The 24,177-nt window shown below is 41.3% G+C and overlaps 2 protein-coding genes across 2 annotated transcripts; one reads left to right on the top strand and one right to left on the bottom strand.

Moving 5' to 3' along the window:
• Positions 1–1,767: 1,767 nt before the first annotated feature.
• Positions 1,768–15,620, top strand: LOC115687448 (AP-1 complex subunit gamma-2-like). The gene is made up of 18 exons (XM_030613029.2): positions 1,768–2,069; positions 3,567–3,869; positions 4,079–4,220; positions 5,007–5,180; positions 5,593–5,772; positions 6,214–6,368; positions 7,293–7,383; positions 7,687–7,850; positions 8,249–8,303; positions 8,968–9,090; positions 9,190–9,285; positions 9,947–10,074; positions 10,425–10,529; positions 10,701–10,960; positions 12,045–12,293; positions 12,369–12,544; positions 12,853–12,957; positions 15,025–15,620. The coding sequence occupies exons 1-18, from the start codon at positions 2,038–2,040 to the stop codon at positions 15,118–15,120; spliced, it is 2,634 nt and encodes an 877-aa protein (XP_030468889.2). The 5' UTR covers positions 1,768–2,037; the 3' UTR covers positions 15,121–15,620.
• A 1,710-nt stretch (positions 15,621–17,330) lies between these two features.
• Positions 17,331–19,445, bottom strand: LOC115687420 (RING-H2 finger protein ATL47-like). Its single transcript, XM_030612977.2, has one exon. The coding sequence runs from the start codon at positions 18,826–18,828 to the stop codon at positions 17,656–17,658; it is 1,173 nt and encodes a 390-aa protein (XP_030468837.2). The 5' UTR covers positions 18,829–19,445; the 3' UTR covers positions 17,331–17,655.
• Between the last annotated feature and the right edge of the window lie 4,732 nt (positions 19,446–24,177).

Below are 24,177 nucleotides of genomic sequence, written 5' to 3'. Positions count from 1 at the left end.
CAAGTCCATCAAGGCCAAGCCCTGATCCCTTGGGTCGGACCTTGGCATAGCATCGATGGATCGAGACACAGGCGCAAGGGACCCAAGCATGGGCATAAGAGTCTTGTGTCCAACCTCGATGGACTCATGCACAGGCATCGAAGTTCGGGGCTCGATTTAAATGACCTGGGCATGGGCACCGAGAACCCAAGCCTGGCATCCCGGGAACGGTCGGTGTCCCAGGTCCAGGAAAAAGTGTTGGGTTCCTATGCCCAAGTGCAGAATTTATAATCCAAACGTAAATAAAACTTGCACATTAGTCAACTATCGTGTGTCATTTAACAAAGCAATTCGACAGTAAAATTTAACGGAAACAAACCGAGAGTAAATTTGTCACGGGTGTACCGGTTTTGGGGTTTTTGATGGTCAAAATATTAATTTTGGATAAAATTGTCACAGATATTAGGGGTGTCAAAACCAAACAATATACTCGAACCGAAATACGAACCGACCCAATCCGAAGTTTAGGGTATTTTCGGGCCGGGTCAACTTCATGTTCGGGTATTAGCTAAGCAAATGGGTATCTCAATGGTTTCGGTTCGGTTCGTGTTTAGAACACGAACCGAACCAAAACACATATATTTTTATTTTTAGAACCGAAACACATTTCACTTTGTAGCACTGTCGTTCAACTTCGTCCTCCTCCAGAACGTGAAATCGCCCGCCGTCGTCAACTTCGTCCTCCTCGGCGACTCTGCCTCCATCCTCCTCATCTACTCTGCCGCCATCATCCGGTCCAAAGAGCTCACGAGTCACCATAGTCCATCTCGAAGTGGTGTCACTAGATCAACGATTCAACCGGCAAAATTTCAAGTCTTCATCTGCATTTGTGTCTTTGGTAGATAACTTGATAAGTTCATCAAGCAAAGATGCATACTTGCATCAAATCCGATAACTTTCAAGCAAATGACGAGACAGCATGATGTAATTCCCGGGCAAATCCATGACAGAATCGGTAAAAAGCATGGTTTCGGAGCATCTTGACCCGCATTAAGCAGAAACCGAAACGTGAGAACGGAGACGAGTGGCAATCAGAATCCCCGAATTCAGAGGCAATCGAGGGCGACGAAAACCGGGGATACATGGGAAGTGTCAATTTAGATAAAACAAACAATAAGCACCAACCTTCGAATCAATTGTAACATCGTCAAAATATTAGCTTGAACCCAAAAAGACCCAAAACCCGACCCGGCCCGGCCCGATCCGGTTTTGCGTTTCAGGTCATGTTCGGTTCGGGTCAAGAGTCCACATATCTTTTATGATTTGGGTCGAGTCGGGTAGCGTGGAGACTAGACCCAACCCGACTCATTGACACCTCTAGGTGTAATTTAACCTTAATTTATAATAAAAATCTAAAATACGAACCCGAACCGACCCGACCCGATGGTGCAGCTATATCATGTTCGGGTCTTGTTTCGGGTCGGGCAAGCACACACATTCATTGTTTCAGGTCGGGTCGGGTATCATGAAAACCCGACCCGATCCATTGACACCCCTAACTGATATATCAGTTTGGGGTTTTTTCGTGGTATTAATTTTTTTTTTTCTGTTTTAACCAAAGTGCTCGTATTGTTCAATTCCCCCATTTTTCCGTTTTAATTAATTAATTAAATATTTCTCTCGAATCGTTCCAGCAAAAATCAGCACCAGCGTTCATCATGCCATCATTCAGCTCCGAGAAAACACGCCCGGAAAGTCACCTTCCCCCTCCTCCTCTCGCCTCGTCGTAGATCCACAACAACCAAAAGTCTCAGATCTCCAGCTCCACCGCCCCTCCTCCGTCCGATTCCTCCGCCGCCGTCCTCCTCCGCCGCCTCCTCCTCCCGCTCGTCGTCGGCGTTTGCTGCTTCCCGCGTCGCCGCCGTGATCCGCGGAGGGCCGTCCTCCTCGGCTGGGGCGCGATCTTCCTAGGTCCGAGGTCCCTCTTCCCCCGGGCGGTGCGGGCCGCGCCAATTCGGGATCTGGTTCGGGGGGCGGGTTCCCAATCTGGATTCCATCATGAATCCCTTCTCCTCCGGAACGCGTCTCAGGTCAGCTCCGAATTCTTTCTTTTCCTCCTGATTTTGTTGCTGGTTCTTGTTGTTGTTGTTGTTGCGAGATCAAATGCGACGTCTTTTTTTTCTTTTTTGGATATTCGTCGGCTCGTCGGTCGTCGTTTGTGGCTCGATCGGGGGGGAGGGGAGTGGGGCGTGAGATTGGTGTTGCTTGGCGGAATTGATGCGAGTTCGGTTCGGCGCATTGGATTGCCCCCCCCCGTCCTCGCTCGCAACGCACTAAGGAAGTAGATCAGTTGCGAGGCGTGCCGCGATTGCGCGGTAACTGGAATTGGGGAGCTAGCGTTGTTTGCTCGGGATGCTCCCTAATGTCGTGGTAGTGGGTTTTCTCGTGCTTGTTAATGGGCATCGGCAAAGTGTTAGATTCCATGCAGTATATGCGCTGAATTCAGATACATGGGGAAATTGAAAACGGGGTCGGATTATGTCTGTTCCATAAATATGCATATCGAGTAGTGCCCGCTGACCGATGTGAGTTCTGCCTACTGATTCTGCGGAGGGTTGTGGTATCGTCTAACGTCCACTGGTGTCTTCATTTCTGAAGACTTTATCGTTCGATGCAGTTTCATTGGGAGGGGAGCTTTTTGCTTTGAAATCTAGATGAAGTCCTCCGCATCGAATTATGAGTGTTAATGGGAAGGTGGGACCAATCGAGGGTTACTTGTCCTAGTGTTAGTTAAAGGGCATAAATCCTTTCAATAGTTCACAGCCTTTTCTTCATTCTAGCATAAGCTGAGCATTCTGATCTAACAAACTAGTTTCTTCCGCATCTACTATTCTGGTTGCATCTGTCTGGGATGTTTCATTGATGTGACTCAATTTATTTTGATAACCTGCAAAACTTAAGTATTGACTTCAATGCCATACTCTTGATGGGCTGAATGTTCATTAAAATCTTTGAGGTCCACAGCGTGTGGATCCCATTGCGAGTGTGCTTTTATGCAAACCCGCATCAGATAAGATATGCCAACATATAGAGAATTCGAATCTGAAAGCATTAGGGAAGTCTTATCATGTTGCACTCTGTGGAGATGTGGGAAAAAACATCACAAATGCAAATTTAAACATCGAGATTGATTATGTAGTAGGGCAGAGCTCGAAGGAGTTGAAATCTTATAGGTTACTATTTAGGACTGCTATGTGGCTAAGTCCTGAAAACTAGTAATATGCTGGGCATTAGTTCATATTTTGATGTAGAAGTGCCTCAATGTTTGAAGTATGTCTCTGTGGCTGCTAGACACCAAAGAAGGCAACATATGGTGTGCTTTTGATAGAACATATTCATATTTGAACTCTTGAATTTTGGGATATTTTCTGTGCAAAGTGGCCTAGCGTTTATTTAATTCTTGAACAACTGAACTTGAACGTGTTACTTTAATACGGCTTGTGGTTGGTTGACCGAGTCATATTCTCTCTTTTAACAAATTTGATGAAAAGGAACTAGTTAGAATTTGGTTCGCTGGTTCAATGCAGGGACATGATCCGGTCAATACGTGCCTGCAAAACTGCTGCAGAAGAGCGTGCTGTCGTAAGAAAAGAATGTGCGGCGATACGGGCTGCAATCAATGAAAATGACCAGGATTATAGACACCGCAACCTGGCAAAGCTCATGTTCATTCACATGCTTGGTTACCCAACACACTTTGGTCAAATGGAGTGCCTTAAGTTGATTGCATCTGCTGGCTTTCCTGAGAAGAGGATTGGTTATCTCGGCTTGATGTTGCTTCTTGATGAGAGACAAGAAGTTCTCATGCTGGTGACTAATTCATTGAAACAGTATCCTTTTGCAAGTATGCATATAATATAATTTTTCTCATGCAGATTGAATGCGTATCTCTGTCCTCGTCCATGATGTTTTAAATGTGCTATCTTCTGTTTATTTACCTCCGCTCAAAATTTCAATGAAAAGACAGTTTGATGTTCAAGCAATTAAGTTGTACAAAACGATTTGGACCATTGTTTGCAACTGCCTTAACCATGTGCAGAGACCTAAATCACACTAACCAGTATATAGTGGGACTTGCGCTTTGTGCTCTTGGAAATATATGTTCAGCAGAAATGGCGCGAGATCTTGCACCAGAAGTTGAGAGGTTACTGCAGTTTCGAGATCCAAACATTAGGAAAAAGGTGAGTTTTTACATTATATGTCTCTGCTATGTCAACATTGTGATTTCTGAGCTTTAGGAAAGTACATGTTTGTTCTGCTTCCTTTGGCAGCAATAAGATTAGTCTTCACGTGGCAGCAAGAATGTTGGCTTAGCTCCATCAAAAGGGAATTTGATTTTGTTGTCCCACCTCGATAACATTGTTTTAGTATTCTCTGACTTCCAGCATTTTATTCCCTTTATGTTGCATGTTACTTATGTGGATAGAGCCTGATTTAGTCAAAATGGAGGAAGCTCCTTTTTATATCACTGATTCTTAAATAGCCAGAGGCTTAAATACACAACTCATTTATTCAAATTAAGCATGACTGCCTCTTTTATGTTGTCTGGCTAATGGCAATGTTTGTAACGTATTTTAATCATCCTAGAAGCATACTTCTGGGGCTTTGTGGAAAAATGCACTGTTATTCTGCTTTTCATTAAAAAGAAGCTTTTTGTTTTCATGGTAACATCCGAATAGAGCTGTCACTTGTATCTGTCTAGGTTCAATGTTGAAAGACATGTCAACTTTTCTCTTGGATAGTCAAGTGGAATTCCTGATACAATGTTCTCTTTCACATAGTCATGGATCACGCTTTACGGTTTTGGGGCTAATGCTTGTGAATATTTAATATTAAATTCAGTGTACTATGTGATCATACAATTTTCCATCAAGAAGTTGCATTGTTATTTCCTAAGTGTATGTCAGCATTTGACATGTTTACTTTCTGTAACCTGATTTAATTTCAAGTTGATGCAACTTTAACAGGCAGCATTATGCTCCATAAGGATTATCAAGAAAGTTCCTGACCTTGCTGAGAATTTCATAAATCCTACTGCTGCGCTACTTAAAGAAAAGCATCATGGAGTTTTGATTACTGGAGTTCAACTCTGTACAGATCTATGTAAAGTCAGCTCTGAAGCACTTGAATACTTCAGAAAGGTAAATTAATCTTGACTGAAGCTACAAATTCGCACCATGCAACGAAGGGTTTATCTTTCACAAATAAAGTAATGGAAAATGTCATTTTAGGTTCAGAAAATTGGCTCAACCCTTCGTACAGTTGCAATGTCTTTGTCCTCATCTGGGTCACAATTTAAGGCTCATGCTTTCCCTCTCTTTTTTTCTCGTCTTTTTTTTTTGCTCCTCATCATAATATTAAATTGACTTGAGAAATATCTGAAAGACTTCTCCGTGCTAACGGGATTAGGAAACATAAATCGAAGTTGCTTTGGGGAAGGCTTGTAGAGTTTCTTGAGAATGCTCTTCTTAACTGAACCAATCGTATGATTAAGCTATTTCCATTTCTTATTCTGCCGTGTACCGACTGAAAACTTGATCATCTTCATTGTAGAAATGCACTGAGGTTTTAGTAAAAACTCTGAAGGATGTCGCAAATAGTCCATATGCACCAGAGTATGATGTTGGTGGCATTACAGACCCTTTCCTCCATATCAGATTACTCAAGTGTTTGCGAGTATTGGGGCAAGGAGATGCTGATGCCAGTGACAGTATGAATGACATACTAGCTCAGGTAAACCAGTCATCTGATTCTCATTTTGTTAACGCATCCCTTTAAATGTAGCTGTATAATCATTTGATGTGGACAGTCTATGTGCAGGTTTTGTTTTTATCATCCTGTATTTAATCTTGGTTTTCCGGCCAAACGACATAATTGTCCTTCTGTCGATAATGAAAAAACAGCTGCTATGAGTCAGCAATGTGAAAATTGCCTCTTCTATTCTAACTTTTCAAACATTTGCTCTAACTGTGAACTTGCACCTTTTGATTTGATCTGTTGCTATGTCAGTTACACTTTAACTTACACCAATAATTCTAAGCTGAAGAAGCTCATTGAATATATGCATTATGCAGTCAGCATGAATTTTAAGCATACTGAAATGTGCATGGCAGCTCACTTGCTTTTCAGGTATAGCCCTTCATTTTTTGACTAGTTATCTGAATGCTTGTTTAGGTGGCCACCAAAACAGAGTCGAACAAAAATGCTGGCAATGCTATTTTGTATGAATGCGTGGAGACTATCATGAGCATTGAAGATAATGGTGGCTTACGTGTGCTGGCCATAAATATCTTAGGAAGATTCTTGTCAAATCGCGACAACAATATCAGGTTTCCCTTGATAATCAATTAATACATTGCATTTGTAAGATTTTAATAGAAATGCGTACAGTTGGTTATCTCCTAATTTTTTCTTTTAAATGTAGTAATGCTCTATTTGCCATGTTGATTCTTGCTCGTCTCCCTGTGTGAGCAATTGTATTACTGAGTTTTCATTTGTGTTTACTCGGAATAGCGGGGCTCGCTGTTGATGCAATGTGGGAATTTGAACTTTGGAATTGTTTGTTATGATGTTGCAATTATAATGGTTGACATATAATTTCCTGATGATGAAAAATAGCTTATTATCTTGTTTTCTGTGTGTTGGCTGAGAGGACTTTTAGCAGCATTGTTTAAAACACATACGAGATGGAAGATGTGCAGTCTTGGTCTAAAAGAGAGGATAAAAATACATAGGGATCTTGGATTTTCTCAAACATTTTTGTGGTTTATGTGGCATCGTATGCATGTGAACTAAGGGTAGACAAGAGATCTGCAATTCTGTGACTGATTTCATAGGTATTGCACCATCAGAATGATATGTCTAGATATTGCTTGTACCATGAAATGTCATTATACTTGGCAGGACCGATAACACTGCATAGATGTTTAATTGAACTTACTGATAAACTTGCCTTAAGTAAACTTTTTCGTTAACTGCAACATTGTGGGATCACCCACGTCCCACTGCCATGGAAAAAGAGATCTTGTTGATGCTCAGGCAGTCATAGACAAGCTTCTATGATATCTGGAATGTTTGATTCCTCTGAAGTCCAAATCTTGGGTCTGTAGGGGTATTGACCTTCTCTTTGCATTTTATGGTCACCCAGTCGATAAAATTTTTTCCCTCCCTCTTTTTTTTTCCCTCTTCATGCGTTTCTAAGATTAGCTGGTTGTTTCTTTACATTTGACTATGAACATTTTGGGTTTTGGTAGATACGTTGCATTAAATATGCTGATGAAAGCTATTTCAGTGGATGCTCAAGCTGTTCAGAGGCATCGAGCAACAATCTTGGAATGTGTCAAGGTAGCAAAATTTATAATTTTTCCCAAATAAATGAGTTGATCTGTCTCATTTCTTGGTTTTATTTCCTGAAGTCCTTTTTCAGTCAAGGGATTGTATGTGCTAGTTGTTAATACTTTGTTATGAAATATTTTTTTTGGTGTTATACACTAAGGACTCTTGGTAGATACTCACATGCAGTTTATGTGTAATTGTGATCTTGAAATTCTAGTTTGACTTTGCTTTTCTTTTTCCCCTGTTTCTTTTGTGAGAACCATCCTTGATTTAACAGAAACATGAATATTGTCACTTGACTTTGCCTTTCAGGATTCTGATGCTTCGATTCGGAAAAGGGCACTTGAACTTGTTTATCTGTTGATAAATGAGAGTAATGTGAAGCCTCTCACAAAAGAGCTTATTGATTACCTGGAAGTAAGTGATCAGGAATTCAAAGGAGATCTTACGGCCAAAATCTGCTCTATTGTAGAAAAGTAAGTTTTCTGGTTGTTCTCCTTGATTTCAGAAATATCATGTAGGCAACATAGGAGTTGTTGAGGGGTACTAAGCTCACGGATTCGCTTAAGTGGTTGAGTTTAGTTCATCTTGGGAGGGAAATTATTAATATGTCAAGATCCCCTAACAGGGAGCATCCAATCCATATTTCTTTCAGTTTTTATTTACTTAAAGGTGATTCTTTTGGCTGCTATGACCTGTGCAAAAGTATCACTCAAGCCAACTACAAATGAAAGGAAATATTTTCCCTCTCCCTTTGTGTTACATTGCCTGAAATAGAGAAGATACTACATCTGTTCACTTTAATCTCTCTCTCTCTCTCTCGTGCTAATGTATATTGACTATTTCTATTTTGTTTTGGTACTTGGTGCTTTAGGTTCTCTCCTGAAAAAATCTGGTACATCGATCAAATGTTGAAGGTTCTGTCCGAGGTAGGTGTAAAAGAATTTCACAAAGCTTGTCTGTAGGAGCACTTTCGATTTGTTTTCCCTCTTTTATTTCTGATGGCGTCTGCTGAGCATCTCCTCTGCATGATTATGCTCACTCGTCATTGTGTACTGTAATGACATTGGCAATCATCTGGTCTTAATAATCCACTTGTCGAACTGTTTTTGTCAATGAATCACCAGTACATTCGTAATTTTAAGTCGTTTTTCCTTGAACATGGTGATGCCACTTTTGTCATCTCTCTCTCTCTCTCAATTGCTTCTGGTCTACACCAATTGTCTTCTCATATTCTCTCATTAACCATGAACTTTGTATATAGTTGGTTACTTGGAACTTGCTCTGAAGCAAAGAAAACAAAATTTATTTTCTGAAAACAGAAAGCAGAAAGAATATTAATGCTGTGTTAAGTCATTGAAATTTTCCAGCACCAAACATCCAGCAAAGCACATCAGATTCTTATATCTGATTGATTTAATTATCTCAGCACAAAATATTTCCTTCCTTACTTCCCCTTTGCAATCCTCTTAATGATGTATGATGCACTTCACACTTTTTAACAATCATGAAGAGTCTTGTGGTTATAATTACTTTTGATGTATCCATATATCTATTAATTAACACCTTTTTTTTATATGCTAAATTTTCTAGGCTGGAAACTTTGTAAAAGATGAAGTATGCCATGCCCTTATTGTGGTGATAAGTAATGCAACTGATCTCCATGGATATACAGTTAGGGCGTTATATAGAGCATTCCAGGCATCATCAGAACAGGTATTTCAATCTTAATTTTATCTGATAGATGTTCCATAATAGTTTTGTGATGTTCGGTGTAGTCATGTAAAATACGTTTCTGATTGGTACTATTATCAGGAATCTCTAGTTCGGGTTGCAGTCTGGTGCATCGGAGAATATGGTGATATGTTGGTAAAAAATGTCGGGATGCTTGATGTAGAGGATCCAATAACTGTGAGTTTACTATCCCGCATGCATGTACAATTTTGTGTACTTTTTGCTTCATCCTGGAAATAAGGGGAGGGCAAAAGAAGATAGATTAAAAAGGATGTCATTCCTTGAAACTTATTTACTATTCGATTTGATGATGACCTTTCTCCTAAATATCCAGTGCTGTTGGAAGTGCAAATTTAATAATAGATGTGGGTAACATAATCAGTTAGACATCTCTGGTTCTTATCAAATAGTTCATTTCTTGTTTTCTCATTGTCGCATTCAGTAGTTGCGTATTTGTTTTCTGGTCTTTCCTTCAATAGTTTACTATATAGTTGTGCTGCAAGCTTTTTCCTTAAGCTACTGTAATTAGCCAAAATTCTCTGAGACACATCAAGTTGTCATATTCATGATCATGTTTTAAGTTGAGTTGACAAGTGGGTGAAATTATTTCCTAAACCTTCACGGTTGCAATGTTGCTCCTTGCCATTTATTTGACAAACATGGGGTTAGGAAAGTCTATATTTTGGTTATCAAATTTTTTATTGACTCACTTAAAACAAATCCGATGTCTGCAACATTGGGTTATTTGAATTGTTCTTAGCACCGGATGCTTGAGTTTGACTACTGGCATGCATTTGTAATTTTCATGAAAGAACTCTATTTGCATTTTGCTGAGCAGGTGACAGAGTCTGATGCTGTGGATGTTGCGGAAATTGCAATTAAACGACATACCTCAGATCTCACAACTAAAGCAATGGCCTTAATTGCTTTGCTAAAGTTGTCTTCACGTTTTCCATCTTGTTCAGAGTATGTAAATTCCTTGTCATCTTCTAGTCCAGTTTTTACCTTACTGTTACCATCTACTTTTTCTTGCATCCATTCCCCTGATTATCCATTGAGGAACTCTTATGTCTCAGTGAAGGTTCTGAATATTACGCAGCTGAAGGCTTTTCTTGCCATTTTAAAAAAATCAAACTTCTCTCTTTCTTGTTCTTTTACAGTTTTTCCCTTGCATAGCTTACCTATTTACTATTCCTGGACCATAATTGACCTCACCAATATACCGTCATCTCTAAGCGTAAATTTTTATTTGGTTTGCTATATCATACAACTTTTCCATCCGTTCTTTTTTTGCTGTTTTTGCCCCTTCCGTGCAGGAGGATCAGGGATATAATTGTTCAACAAAAAGGGAGCCTTGTCCTTGAATTGCAGCAAAGATCAATCGAGTTCAACTCTATACTCGATAAACATCGAAACATTAGGTACCAAATCGAGTTTTGTATTTTTTTAATATTATTTTGCCACCTCCTTCAAGGTTCAAACTATCCTTCCATTGTCTGTCACTCTTTCAAAAAAAAAGCTGTTCATTTACTGCAGAACGATATGCTAGTGCATTCTCTCATAATCATTGTTTGATGGATGGCTTTGTGCAGGTCTGCTCTGGTTGAAAGAATGCCGGTTCTGGATGAGGCCACTTTTAGTGGAAGAAGGGCTGCCTCTGTTCCAACAACTGTTTCACCCTCCACTGGAGCTTCTCTTAAAGTTCCAAATGGAGTTGCCAAACCAACTGCAGCACCGCTGGTGGATTTAGTAGATCTTACTTCAGATGATGTCCCTGTTCCAAGTTCATCCGGTGGTGATTTCCTTCATGATATTCTCGGTGTTGATTTGTCACCAGCCTCAGCTCATTCAGGTTAGTTCAGAAAACATCATTCATGAACTTTATAAACAACCATCCGTCTAGGTTGTGCTTTTAATCCAGCTTCTTGTAGCAATATATTCCTTCTACGCTATGAGCTGTGGACTCTGCAGCATGATCACGAAGGCTAGACTTTTATTTGAGAGATAATATTTGTTATGTACGTTTGAGATATATTGTTTGGCGTACATTGAATAAAATTGAAATATACGAGTATCTGCCTCTTCTTTTGCCTCGTTCCACTTTGCATCCCCTAATTCAAATGTCTCCCATTTGCATTTTGTGACTTTACTGCATACCGAACGGACAAAACAACCCTTCCAAATACTCAAAAAACCTAATTCCCAAAAGAAGACCCCTCAAAAGTCTCAAGGCCTAATCTCTTTCTGCTCACCACACCACTGCCACCTGCCACCAGCGGCAGCTGGCTGCCGCCACTGACCACTATGCCCCACCCCCCACAACCGTCTTCTCTCTCTCTCACTTGCCATGAGCAAAAGGTGCGGATCGCATTCATCTTCTGAGAATAATTTTGGGTGCACCGTAGGTGCTCAACCTGAGTGGATTTAGCTTACTATTAGCATACTGAAGGGATGCTGAACTTTTTTAGCTCTACTGTAGCGATAATGCCTGTGTATAGAACATTTTATTTGTTGGTTACAAGCCATAACTACTGCTCAACTTTTTGGAAATGATGTTGTGGTTAAATAATGTCTTTTAACCAATTGCCTTTGATTTTCCGTCTTTCTTTGATCTTTCTTGAAAATGTGAAAGCACTGAAAACTTATTTCTGTGTTTAAGCTTTATTGAAATTCCAGTTATCCTCATGAAGAATCTTGCACAGGTTCTGGCTTTGAATTCTGGTGCTACCATATTTTTTTTTGTATGCATCCACTGCTACCTGGCTATCGCTAGCAGTTGGGGATACTTCTTTAGGATGACATAGCAGCCTTATCTGAGATTCTGAATTACTTTTGTTCCACCAGTTGTTCTATACGCCCTTGTTCATGTGAATTTAGGTATGGATGAGTTTTTAGAATTAATGCACAGATGTTGTTGACTTGTTTTTATGCATTAGGTACGAGTCAGGCTGCAAAGAATGACACGGATGTTCTGTTGGGTATTTTGTCTATTGGAACGCCTCCGGCACAGAGCAGCTCATTTACACCTGACATATTTTCTCCTAGCCAAAACCAGAAGACGCCAGTTGCCAGTCTGGATGGCTTGTCAACACTTTCACCAGTGTCTACACGTGCAGCCTCCCCGCAAGCAGCTTCTCCTATTATAGACTTGTTGGATGGCCTTGGACCCAGTCCACCAGTGCCTGGTAATATTTTATCAGTACTGGGGCATTTCTTGGCATCTTTGTTCAGATTATCACTATCACTTTTCTGATGAACAGAAAACAATGGTCCAGCCTATCCATCCATCGTTGCGTTTGAAAGCAGTTCCTTGAGAATTATGTTTGACTTTTCAAAGTCGCCTGGAAACCCGCAAATTACAGTGATTAAGGCAACTTTTACGAATTTGTCATCCAATGTTTATGCAGATTTTGTTTTTCAGGCAGCAGTTCCGAAGGTAATCCCCCACTATTGTTTTCAAGTGTAACGGTTTTTGATTTACATGTGTCAACATCCCCAGCTTTATTTTTCGCATGGACAGAGCAAGCTGGTCCATCAAATATGATATGTCATTGCAGAATCATGTGCAAGTTCTGAGTACATATGTTGTTCAATAAGTCAACGAAAAATTTGTTGTTGATAAAATACATGCACTCTTAGAAATAATTTGACAAGTTATGTTGGGATATCAGTTTCTTCTATGCCTGGGTTTCCTTTTGGGAGTTATTCATTAAGCTGTTCTAATTTCTCGTTTTTAATGAACAGTTTCTTCAGCTACATTTAGATCCAGCTAGTGGCAATACTCTCCCTGCAAGTGGTAGTGGCACTGTCACACAAACTCTGAGAGTTACTAACAGCCAACATGGAAAGGTAAACAAATTGTTGCCTTGCCTCTGTCTGTTTTCTCTACGTTCAGTGTAATTACCATTATTTTCTGGTTTATGTTGCATTTAATGGAAAGACTTTAGCCTGTTTTGATTTGGATCAGTCTTTTTTCCTTTGTCCGTATTTTCAACATTCTTAACTAAAATTGCGAATCTCTTGTCCTTAATTTGTATCTTAGTTGCCATCTCTTAGTTTTGGTGATTTCTCATTTTGGTCCATTGATTATCCAAATGACGTCCGCCAATATGTTGCGAAAATCAGTGATCAAGAAGAAAGGGTATGGTTGTTCTTAATAAGTAGCTGATAGAGCAATCTGTCATTGTAAATACTATGCCGATATTAATTCATGCAGCAATTGCTGCTGCTAATGAATAACTTCTTCCTGTTTGGGTTCGAGTAGTTTGTTGGATAACATCTAGATGGAATTACAGCTGAGTTGTTAATTTGTTGAAGCAGACATGACTGTGTTGATATTGTAGGTATCATCCACTTAGTGCTTCTTCAAAGTGCAAGAGTCCATCATATTTTGTCTAGTCTGAGAAGAACCTTGTCTTTCTTCATCATCTTTTATTTACTACCCTTTATCTTGGTTTGCTCATATTCTTGTTATCATTTGAGATGAATCATCTACAAGTATGCTTAAGCTGGATTATCACTTCCAGCCTTTTCCATGTAATCTATGTATGAGAGCTTTTGAATATTGGTTCACAAGTGGTGTACACATAGGGGTTCATTTGGAAAATAAAGATGTGCTGTCTGGATCTGAAGGTTTAGGTTTTAGGACATATTCAAGTGGATGTTTGCTATTTAGCAGCATCAATCCACGAAGTTCTTTCTTGAACCTCGATAGGATTGTAGGAACTGGCATTTGTCATGGTTTTGATGCGGCATCTTCCAATATTCATCTCAGTTTCACATTCTCCGCATTGATCTGTACAATGTGCTATTTTGATGGAAATCTCGAGATATGCTGGTTAGGCTTTCTATGCTGAAGGATTCAATATAGGAACAGCATTTAGATGATAGTTTAACCAAGTTGGATAAATGGAGGACATCTCAAGGGCATTGAGTAGCAGTTGTTGGAGGCAAGATGAAAAGCAAGGTTAACCAAGTGCTAGCCTTCGAGGTTATGGAGATGATGACTTTGTATGATAAAGTGGTAGCAATTCCGTCTGTAGGAGATTTTATCTAGTGAGTGCAATATTTTCAAATTAGTGATATAAGTCCATGTACTTTGTATATTGGTTAAATGATCCCTTCGTTCAACTTCGGTTAGGGTTTTCAACAGAACCATCTTACCTGGTAGTGCCAGAGGATGTTACCTACCTAACTTTATCGAAGCTCTAACGGCGATTGGAGGAATGGACTACATTCACAAATATACAAAGTCCATTGACTAATAACACCAAATTAGAGACACAAGGGGGTCATTTTATAAAAGGATTGAAGCCCTAAACTGCAAGTGGCGTTTGTGCAACTGACCCTATTTTTATTTTGGGGACTGATGGGCAGATTTTGGGATACGAAGACTTGTGGGTTGGGTTGTGTATCCTGAAAGCAACAATATTAAAGAAATCTTTTGGAAGTTTATAAGAAAGGAGGATATGAGTTACTTTCTAGCTATGGAGAACATAAAATTTATTCATTGCATGTGGAGGAAGCACGGAGTAGTTGAGGAATTAATCATTGCACTACCTTATATGAGGTTTAATTGTAAGCCCTATATCTCTCTTTCTTAGCAAGCAATTGGTTTGGTAGGCCTATTTGAGTTGGCAACTCACTCATTGTTGTGAAAGATGATAATTGAGAATATTTGATGCAACAATGCTGCTGCCCTTTGATTGCATTGAAAACATATAGGCTTGCTTAGAGTCAAGCTGTGTCTTGGTGACATCTGTCTTGTCTCGTTTGTATCTCTAGTTTCGGACTCACTGATTCAATTTGCGGTACGAGACCTATCATGAATAAGATGCATCTTAGTTCTACGTGTGTGTGTGTGTGTGTGTGTATTTGTTGGCTTTATTAAGGTCATAAAGCTGTTATGATTTTCAGAAATCCCTTGTCATGCGCATAAGGATTGCTTACAAGATCAATGGCAAAGAGGTTTTGGAGGAAGGCCAAATCAACAACTTCCCACGTGGATTGTGAGGATGACCAATTTTTCTGGAAAGGTTGATGCTGGTTTTGTGTGCGCTGTTATTTACTCAGACAAGAAGCCCCAACTTGTGTGATTGTAGGACCGATGCAACCTAAGGCTCAGTTCTTCAATTCAGGTGCATCCATCCTTGCCTGTACTGGCTTGCATCCAATTTTTTCGAGCTTTTACTCATGCCGATGGTCTCTGGCCTTTTCCTCTTTCTCCTCTTTTTATATTAGTTACAATTTTCTTCCCCCAATAGCTGGTTTTGTAGATTGTTACAGACTATCTGTACAAATATGTGGGAACTGAATGTTGCCCTCGAGGTGCAGAGAGGAACCTTTTGTGTCATTTGGGGGATTTGAGGTGCTGTTCTGCCTTTGCAAGCTCTATTTTATACCCTTTTTTGTTCCAATAGAAGTGGCAATGTAGTGTATTCTTTTTTGTCATCTTAAAACAGATCTAGCTTTTGTCCATCATATTTAAATGAAGCGATTCTTTAAGATTCCAATTTTAGCATTGCTTTGTGGGTGAATAGATATGGTCTCTCTGCTGTTTACGTTTGCATTAGAGACGGCTTATCAGATTTGTGGACAATTGCTTCTTCGGTGAAGAAGCGAACGCAAACATAAGATGAACACAATTCGTCGCTTTCAAGTATTAATCATATACGGATGAGTATCGTCTTATCTGCAAGGACAGACTCTGGGACAAGATCATGGCCAAGGATGCAGTACCCACATACTTGCAGTCATAGAGCTACAATGTTCCACGCTGCGAAACATCGCTGTCCGTTAATTTTTCCTCCATTGTGGCCATTAAATAATCGACATGGTAGTCGGCATGCACTGTGCAATTCATAGCGCATGCTGGCGTTGTAACAAGGGCGGCCAACAAAACGACGTCGTTTCAAGCCCTGAAAGAAGACAGTTTGTGCATATTGGGGCAGAAGTTAGGGTTCCTCATTTGGACTTTCCTTGTGATCTGCAAAGTTAGGTTTTGCAGAGGTAGGAAATGCTTCAATTTTCGAATCCTAGTGGATGATGGTCGATCCATATAGAGCTGCAACCTCAATCAACAAGCAAACAATCTAATCATACATAATATATCGAAATCTCTTTATTCAAGCAAAAACCCCGAATTCCTAATTTTTTTTCCCTTCTGTTTTCAAATGGAGAGTATGAGAAGCCCTCATTTTTGCTAAAAAAATGGGACGACGCGGTTTCCTTAAGTTTTTGGTTGGTTTTTTGCTTGAACTGGCGTTGTTTCATGGGACGTCGTTCCATGTCAGCAGGCGCAGTGATTCACACAATATCTCGACTTACACATTAACGGCCTCGATGGATGAAAACTTGACTGAGGGTTAATTTTGGGTAGCTGACAAAAAGTTTGTGCATTTCTATGAGACAAAAAAGTTTGGGCTGTAATTAGGTGTCGATCCGAAGATATCTCTCTTTTATGTCGAATTGATTTTGCATATAATGCATATCAGTAGAATCGTCGAGGAAAATTGTTATAGTTGTAAGTATATTCATCTTGTGGAGAATGCCGGCTGCTAGGTATACCGAGAATGATTTACAAGCCGATGCAACATTTTTTTTATCGATTGTAAGTACAACCCGATCATAGTTTATCGTATCAGTTTGTAAATTAATCGCGAGATACAAGTGCGAGCGATCAAATTTCGAAATCAAGGATTGCGCAACCCGTATAAACTTGCTTTTCAGTTTTGTCTATGCGCACTTCAGGTATACTTTTCAAGAAAGAATGAAAGAAAGAGAAGCTGCTGATGTTGCTGTCCCTTTTTTTTCCTTTCTTTAGTGGGAAGAGCAATGGATTTCAGGTCAACACCGCAAGCAATTTTCTGCCATGCGATGTTTGGAGGAATGATGAAGCATCATTGTGGAAAGTGAGAGCCACCCAGCAGCACTCTTCTAGGATCCCACCCTCATCATTCGGGCTTTGACATGGACTCTTTAGGATCAAGATCAAAAGAATTTGTCGCCTTTTTATCTAAAGCAAGTGCTAGAGGAATCCGAAAAGCATCGCTCGATTTGACTTCCATCTCCTATTCTTTCGATCTGCCTTGGAATTCCACCTTTTGTTCTTCTTTGGGTGGTGCGTGAACATGTGCGCGCTCAAAAAAGGGTGTGATTTTGGCGCGAAGCAGGGTGCTTTTGAGTTACTTGACATGGTTGAGAGTCGAGACTTTATGAAAATGTTCTGTGTTTGATTATCTCATAATCATGAGCATAGGCACCACAGGCAAAGGACTACATGCTCAGAAGCAAGAAAACCACAAATTCTTGAGCAAAAAGGGTTGTCCCTTGATCCGGCAACGCATGAGAATTCACTCAAGAGCAGAGTAAAGTCAGATCTTTTTGGTATAAGCATATCTACAGAGAAGCAGCATCATTCAGAGACTTTTGCACTGCACGCAGAGCTTAAAAAGAAGATTTAACTCGAAAAGGTTTTTCGCACATGAGTCAATTTACACGACTAGTAGTGATGTGGATGAAAATGATGCACAGTAGTAAATACCTTGCTCATGTGACCTGAGATCTGTCGATCCATTGCGAACCCGAAGCGAGAGGGACACTGCCTATGTGAGTTTCTGGACTCGGGATTCTAGTCTTGTTAGACCAAAGCCAGATCTTGGAAACAGAAAAGCTTTCGCCTTTATTCCCGATGCTAATCCTCTTCCCCTCGCCATTGTCGCCATCGGAATTGGAGTTCCCTTCTCGTCCACCGATCCGTTTTGTGATTCCCAGGCCGTCGCCGTCGCCATGGTTGAGGGACGAGGCTACTAGCAACTCCATATCACAAACTACATATTGGTACGAACCCATCGAATAACACCTCCTCGAGTCCAAATTGCTGCCACTAGTACTAGCCTCTCCCCCCTTTCGTTCAGCTCTACCGTTAATAGAGTTTCTCAGCTTGCCCAGTCTGACCGAAAATACCCTCTTTGAAGAAAGGATTCTACTTTCTTCTGGCTTCATAGCAGGAGAAATCCCACTCTCTCCAACAGCAGGCAACGTATCTTCTTCCCTTGGCACATCAATATGAAAAACAGGGTTTTCGATCGCAATTCCATGCCCGTAGAGCGACCCTCTGCAGAGAGGACAACTAGAATTGGAAAGTAACCATGTGTCTATACAATCGATGTGGAAAGCATGACTACATAGTGGAAGCAATCTCAACTCGTCTTGTTCGGAGAATTCACTGAGACAAACGGCACAGTCGAATGGCTCCTTAAGACCCATGATCTCCTTATACCGGAAGACAGGAAGAGCATTTATGAAGGCTTGATCGAGGCCGGAGTCATGGAGATGGAACAGTTGCTGCAATTGCCTTTGAAAAGCATTAGACCCAGCGACCTCAGGGTCTCTATAGGATTCTGGAATTTGTGAAGGGTATCTATTCTTTGTGAGAAATCTGATCAGCAAGTGGAGAAAACCAGATATGAAGAAGACAACAGCAAGGATGACTATAAAGAACGAAACTGTCGGGCTAACTTTATTACTTGAGGAAGGTGATGGTGCTGATTGCTCTTGGTAGCCACCGCTGCTAAGCGGCAAAGGAGAGGAGGAAAATGAGAGAACGGACAATGGAGTCTGGGCATCATTAAGCTGTTCCTGCTTGATCCTGGATTGAAACAGAGACATTTCGGGACAAGGGTGTGTCCTCAAAGAACCACGAGAAGTTGTCACCTTCATATGCTCCAGGCAATTATACTTTTGCTTTGTTTTTTTCCCCCGACGCTAAACACAACCCCGGAAGTCCTGCCAGACAAGCAACAGCCACGTTGTTCCTTGCAACTGAATGAAGCCCAGCTCGGCCAAAGTCAACAATGCACGGACAGGAAAGATGAAAAGTCGATTTTGACCAAGATAGCAAAGTGGGGAGTGACTTCAATTAGTCACACAAGAAACCTCCCATCTTAGCATATTTTCCAGCTTTTCATCTTGCTTCCATCAAACCCAAGGCATTTTTGCTTGCGTGACAGAGGAAAAGGGACGAGCTTTGAAGATGCGATCGCGATTTACCAATCTTTTCTCTTCCCTGCCAAAAAAAGAGGAAAGTGTGCAAAGCCGAGAATATTTACAGTAAGAAGAAAAGGCCCAACAAATCGATGGTGGCAAGATAACTCCACTTTAGCCAGAGCCTTGAAATGCTTCTTTTTATACGTTGTGGACCAGTAGCTTTCAAAAAGCCAAAAAGGTTCTAGGAGCGAAGGAAACTGAGAAAGATGAGAGATCAGTTTTGTCAGTTCTTCGAGGCTTTGAAGGATTATAGACCGTATGAACTTAAAAAGCAAGTGTCTGAATGTTATTGAAATTGTTTCGAAAATTAAAAAAGGTGACCTTGACGAAAGCAATTCAGTGGCTTATGACCACGGTCGTAATTTTTTGTGGCAGCTTCGGAAAAAGTTGATTTGATGGAGGCTCATGACTGCATCAGTGGGGCTTTTTTTGGATGAAGGTACTGATTTCGGGATGCCGAGAACCTGGTCTTCTTGTTCACACCTCAGCTGCTAAAGAAAGAAATAGATCTTCTTGCCTGAAAGTATCTAAGGAAGAACTGTGACATTCATGATTCGAACCCTTAATCGATCAAGGGAGATGGCCAAGAAACAGGTACATGGATCGACCCGAGGGTCGGCCATGGGCAAGGTGATTTGGTCAGAACGGGCAACCAAAGAATTGGCTATGGTAATTTGCGAAGTTAGAAGCCTGGTGCACAATAGAAAGGCAATCCGTTGGCTTAGGTAATTTGTGCCAAGAGTTTAGTGTTCTTGGAACACATGCCTAGGATTTAGTCGGCAAGAAGACAAGTTGATTTAGTCAAGTCAATGGTTTTATTAAAAGCTTATCTAGTAAGTTGGCTAATTTACCGTACAAGTTGGCTAACTTATAAAGTTGACCAATAATGGAGACTTATCTTACAAGATGGCCAATAATAGAGATCAAGCTTAGGTATCTCCTAATTAATGAAGGTCATTAAATGAGAATGACACTTCATGAATTCTAGAAACATCATCCTTTTAAAGGAGACTTGAATAGCAAGTTAGAGAACCAAACTTCGAGAGTAGACATGGCCACGGTTCGGAACCGGCCGGTTCCAGTTCCGAACCGGCGGTTCCGATTCGTGGCCATGTATGAACCGGAACCGGAACCGGCGGTTCCAGGCCGGTTTCGGTTCCGGCCGGTTGCCAAGGGCCAAGGGGCAGGCTGCAGCAAGGCTTGCACTCCACCCTCTCTCCATCGCCAAACCAGTAGAGAGAGAAAGAGCGAGCACGCTACGAGGAGAGAGAGAGAGAGAGAGAGAGAGAGAGAGAGAGAGAGAGAGAGAGAGAGAGAAACGAGAAACCCATTTGGCTGCTAGCGTCGGCATTTCGAGATTCGGGAGGAATTTCGAGGCGAAATGAGGGAGGAGGAAATGGTGGCGGTGGCAGCGATGGCGGCGGCGGCGGGGTCGTCGTCGGCTAAGGCGGGGCTGGGGCTGGGGCTGGGGCTAGGGGCGGGGGAGGAGAAGAAGAGGAGGAGGAGGAGGTGGAGGTGGGGGCTGTGGCCCTGCAGACGTGCACGCTACAGTTTTTTTTTTTTTGGAACCGGAACCGGCCCGTGGCCACCGCGGACCCAGTCAACGGGCTGGTCCCAGGTTTGACCCTGGCCGGTTCCGGGCCGAAACCGGCCGTGGCCATGTCTATTCGAGAGCAAGTTAAGCTTTAAATGCAAGAAGACTATTGGTCCAATTGATAAAGCAATGATGAGGTTAAGGTCTATAAATAGAGGAGCCCCCTTTGGCTCACCATTCCACCGTCACCACTCTCTCTCTCTCCCTCACGCCCTCACTCTCTCTTGTCCGCCCTCTCTTTCTCGGCCACGCCTGTGCCTGTGCCTGTGCCACGCCGTGTCCTTGCTCTTAGGCCACACATAGCCACGATCTTGGAGGGTAATAAGTAAACCTACTAAACTTTAGTTATGGCGATGTGTTACGTTGGTTGAACGAGTCATGTTCTTGTTGTGTTTATGTGGTATAGTAAGTAGACTTACTAAACCTTGGCTAGAGTGTCGTGTTACGTTGTTGAGCGAGTCATGTTCTTATTGTGCTTGTGTTGATTCCGTTGATTGTGAACGCTTGATATAGCTTGCCACGCATGTGTATACATTTGTACGGTTTGCTCATGTGTGAAAGCACGCCCCGGGCCATGAACGAGTCTTGCTTGATTCAAATCAGCGTCGAGGCGTGTCGGAACGAGTCTTGCTTGGAGGGTCGGTATGAGTCGTACCAATCCAAGTCTTGCTTGGTGTCGGTCGGCGCCATGACCGGTCGGTTCAAGCCACAAGCTTGGTTTCATGCCTGGCATGATTTAAGGCTTTAGAGGTAACATGGCATTATATACACTGCGTGTGATGTACTCAAGTTGGTATGATGCTTATTGGCATAATTGCACGAGGGAAAAGAATAACCGTTGTTCTTGATTGGGGACGTTGCCCGATTAAGTTCGGATGCCCGACGGGTTCGTTGTCAGAGGATCGTCGTCACCCTTGAACTAGGGGACGTTCCTGATTAAGTTTAGATGCCCGACGGGTTTGTTGTCGACGGATCGCTGTCACCCTTGGAATAGGAGACGTTGCCCGATTAAGTTCGGATGCTCGACGGGTTCGTTGTCGGAGGATCGCCGTCACCCTTGGATTAGGGGACGTTGCTCGATTAAGTTCAGATGAAAAGCCGTCACCCTTGGTGTCGCGACCTAAAATTTTCTCAGGCTAATGGATTATTAAGTCTAAGCTTAACTCGAGCCCTCCCAAGCCCTACCAATTCGCAACTTAGGGTTTAAGTTTTTAACATCAAAAGTTTTCATGCTTGGAGTCGCCACTAATCTATTTGTGGTAGGTCGATTAGAAACCTAAACAAAACATAGGGAGATATGTTTTATTCCTACGAACCAGAAATTCTAAGCTCGGGGACTTGGTTACGCTAGATTTAGTCTAACGCCTTTTCGGTACATTTTTCCTTTGAAAAAATGTTTATGCAGGCAGTCTGGATCCATTTTATTGCCTAATCACTAACATGTGAGATGTTCATGCGGGTGCGCAAACTACCAATTTAACACCCAAGAAAGCAGTAAATAAATAGCAGGATAACATACCTTAAAGCCACGCAAGCATATGCATTGTTAGTAGAAAATCACACAGACAATCCTAATATGATTTCTAATTAACAAAGCAAGGTACTCAAGGTGTTCATTAGGGTTTGCGCTTTATTAAAATGCAAACTAACCTATATGCAATGACGTGCAAAAAATGACATGCGATTAATGCAACCTAACATGCGAACTATATGTCATGCGACGACGTGACCTAATTCTAATGACGGACAAATGATTTATTTTTGAATGAATTTCGGAATAAAAAAATGCCTAAATTAACATGCATTCTATTCTAAAAAAGGACAATTTAATCTATCCTAAAGTGACTTCTTTTTGGTATTTTTATGAAAATTCGAAATCAAGAATTACCCTAAAATGAACCGTCGAGATTAGGATAATATCTAAATTAAACTAGGAAATAAATTACTCTAATTCCTAATTTAAATTAAAAAGTCATCCTATCGACTTATTCAAAGAAAGTTATTCTAAACCTATCCTAAACATACATCATTATCTTCTATTAAGATCAATTCAAATCCTAACTAATCTTTTTTTGGAATTTTCTTTTTAAAGGAAATAAATCAAATAGGTAGATAACCACCACGATCAAAACCAATCCACGCGATCCGCAAGATTTGTTTTATTATCTTTGAATTAGGGAAACGATATAAACCGGCGATCATATCCATGTGGTTATGGATATTGATGGAAGGCTATTCGTTTGAATTTGGGAACAAAATAAAATCTACTATCGTATCCAAATAGTTATGGACAGGATAAAGATTTTCCGTGCCACCGAGTATCGTATCTCATGGTTGAGATCGGATAGTCGTCCCGACACGTTGTTAAGTTAGGAATTTCCTAACTTAGTGTATTTTTTGGAATCTTGCGAATATGCCATGCATCATTCAAATATATCTACTAACCAACCAAAGACAACAAAATCACTCGAATTAGGAATTTAAATATTTGAAACTATATCGGATAAAGTTTCTTACCTAATTTACGGATAACTTCCAAATTCGAGCTTGATACCGGATCGGGTTTGCTGATTTCTTTCCAAATTTGAATCGCAGGGATTGCGGATTGAGACGGTGACCGATGGTGGGTGATCTTCGTTCCGTGTTGGAATAGACGAGATTTTACGAAAAAAGTTATTGATAAAAGAGAACAAATATTTCTTTTTTAATGAAATATTCAAATGATTTTTCATCGAATGACTATTCATCTATTGTATTTTCACGTAAATAGGGGCAAGAAAGTTCTATGGAAAAATGGTGGGATGGCGGACGCGGCAGCAGTAGCGGCGGTGCACGCGGTGGTGCTCCGGTCAATCGGGGGGCGGTGGAGGACTCGCAACAACTATTGGACACTCGTGCTCGAAGAGGATTCACGACAATGATTGTCGATCTTGGACCACGATGGACGCCAGAAAAAACAATCAATCCCAAGGACTGCACCTGCACTCATTGAACGCTCTTACACATAATCTCTACACAATTTTTTACCACTTGTGTTCCTCTTGATTATAAATGATCCAAGTGCACCACTCCAGAATTCTTTCACCACTTCACTCACGAATCACACCTTCTCCGTGTGCGCGAGCGTTAAACACGTAGAAAAGTCTGGATGATGAGGTCTCGGGACTCGCCGCAGGGAGCGTTGCCAATGTTGGTGTGAGGACTGGATACGTCAGAAGTGGTCTGGAAGCAGCGGGGACCGCCAATTACTTGTTAATCACCCGCCAAGAAACTTGATGTTGCTGGTCTGCAGAGACTCGGCTGGTCGGTGCAGGGAAGGCTCAAATCAGCAGCTTCTCGTCTCGACAGCCTCGTCGCTATCGTTGTCGGATAGAGACTTGTGGTGTAGCTGTTTCGCAGGATGAAGCAACGAGGCTGTGCGGGGTCTC

The sequence above is a fragment of the Syzygium oleosum genome, unplaced genomic scaffold (assembly GCF_021117445.2).
Source record: "Syzygium oleosum isolate NSW1041296 unplaced genomic scaffold, Sole_v2.1 Sole_v2.03, whole genome shotgun sequence".
Taxonomy (NCBI): domain Eukaryota; kingdom Viridiplantae; phylum Streptophyta; class Magnoliopsida; order Myrtales; family Myrtaceae; genus Syzygium; species Syzygium oleosum.
Note: the sequence above shows the minus strand (reverse complement) of the source record. Positions and strands in the feature narration are given on the sequence as shown.

Bases quoted from the DNA above. Each gene is read 5' to 3' on its own strand.
- LOC115687420 (XM_030612977.2), bottom strand. From the start codon at position 18,828: ATGAAGGTGACAACTTCTCGTGGTTCTTTGAGGACACACCCTTGTCCC.
- LOC115687448 (XM_030613029.2), top strand. From the start codon at position 2,038: ATGAATCCCTTCTCCTCCGGAACGCGTCTCAG. The intron at 6,369-7,292 runs GTTTCCCTTGAT...GGGTTTTGGTAG, and splicing joins AATCGCGACAACAATATCAG to ATACGTTGCATTAAATATGC. The intron at 10,530-10,700 runs GTACCAAATCGA...GGCTTTGTGCAG, and splicing joins GATAAACATCGAAACATTAG to GTCTGCTCTGGTTGAAAGAA.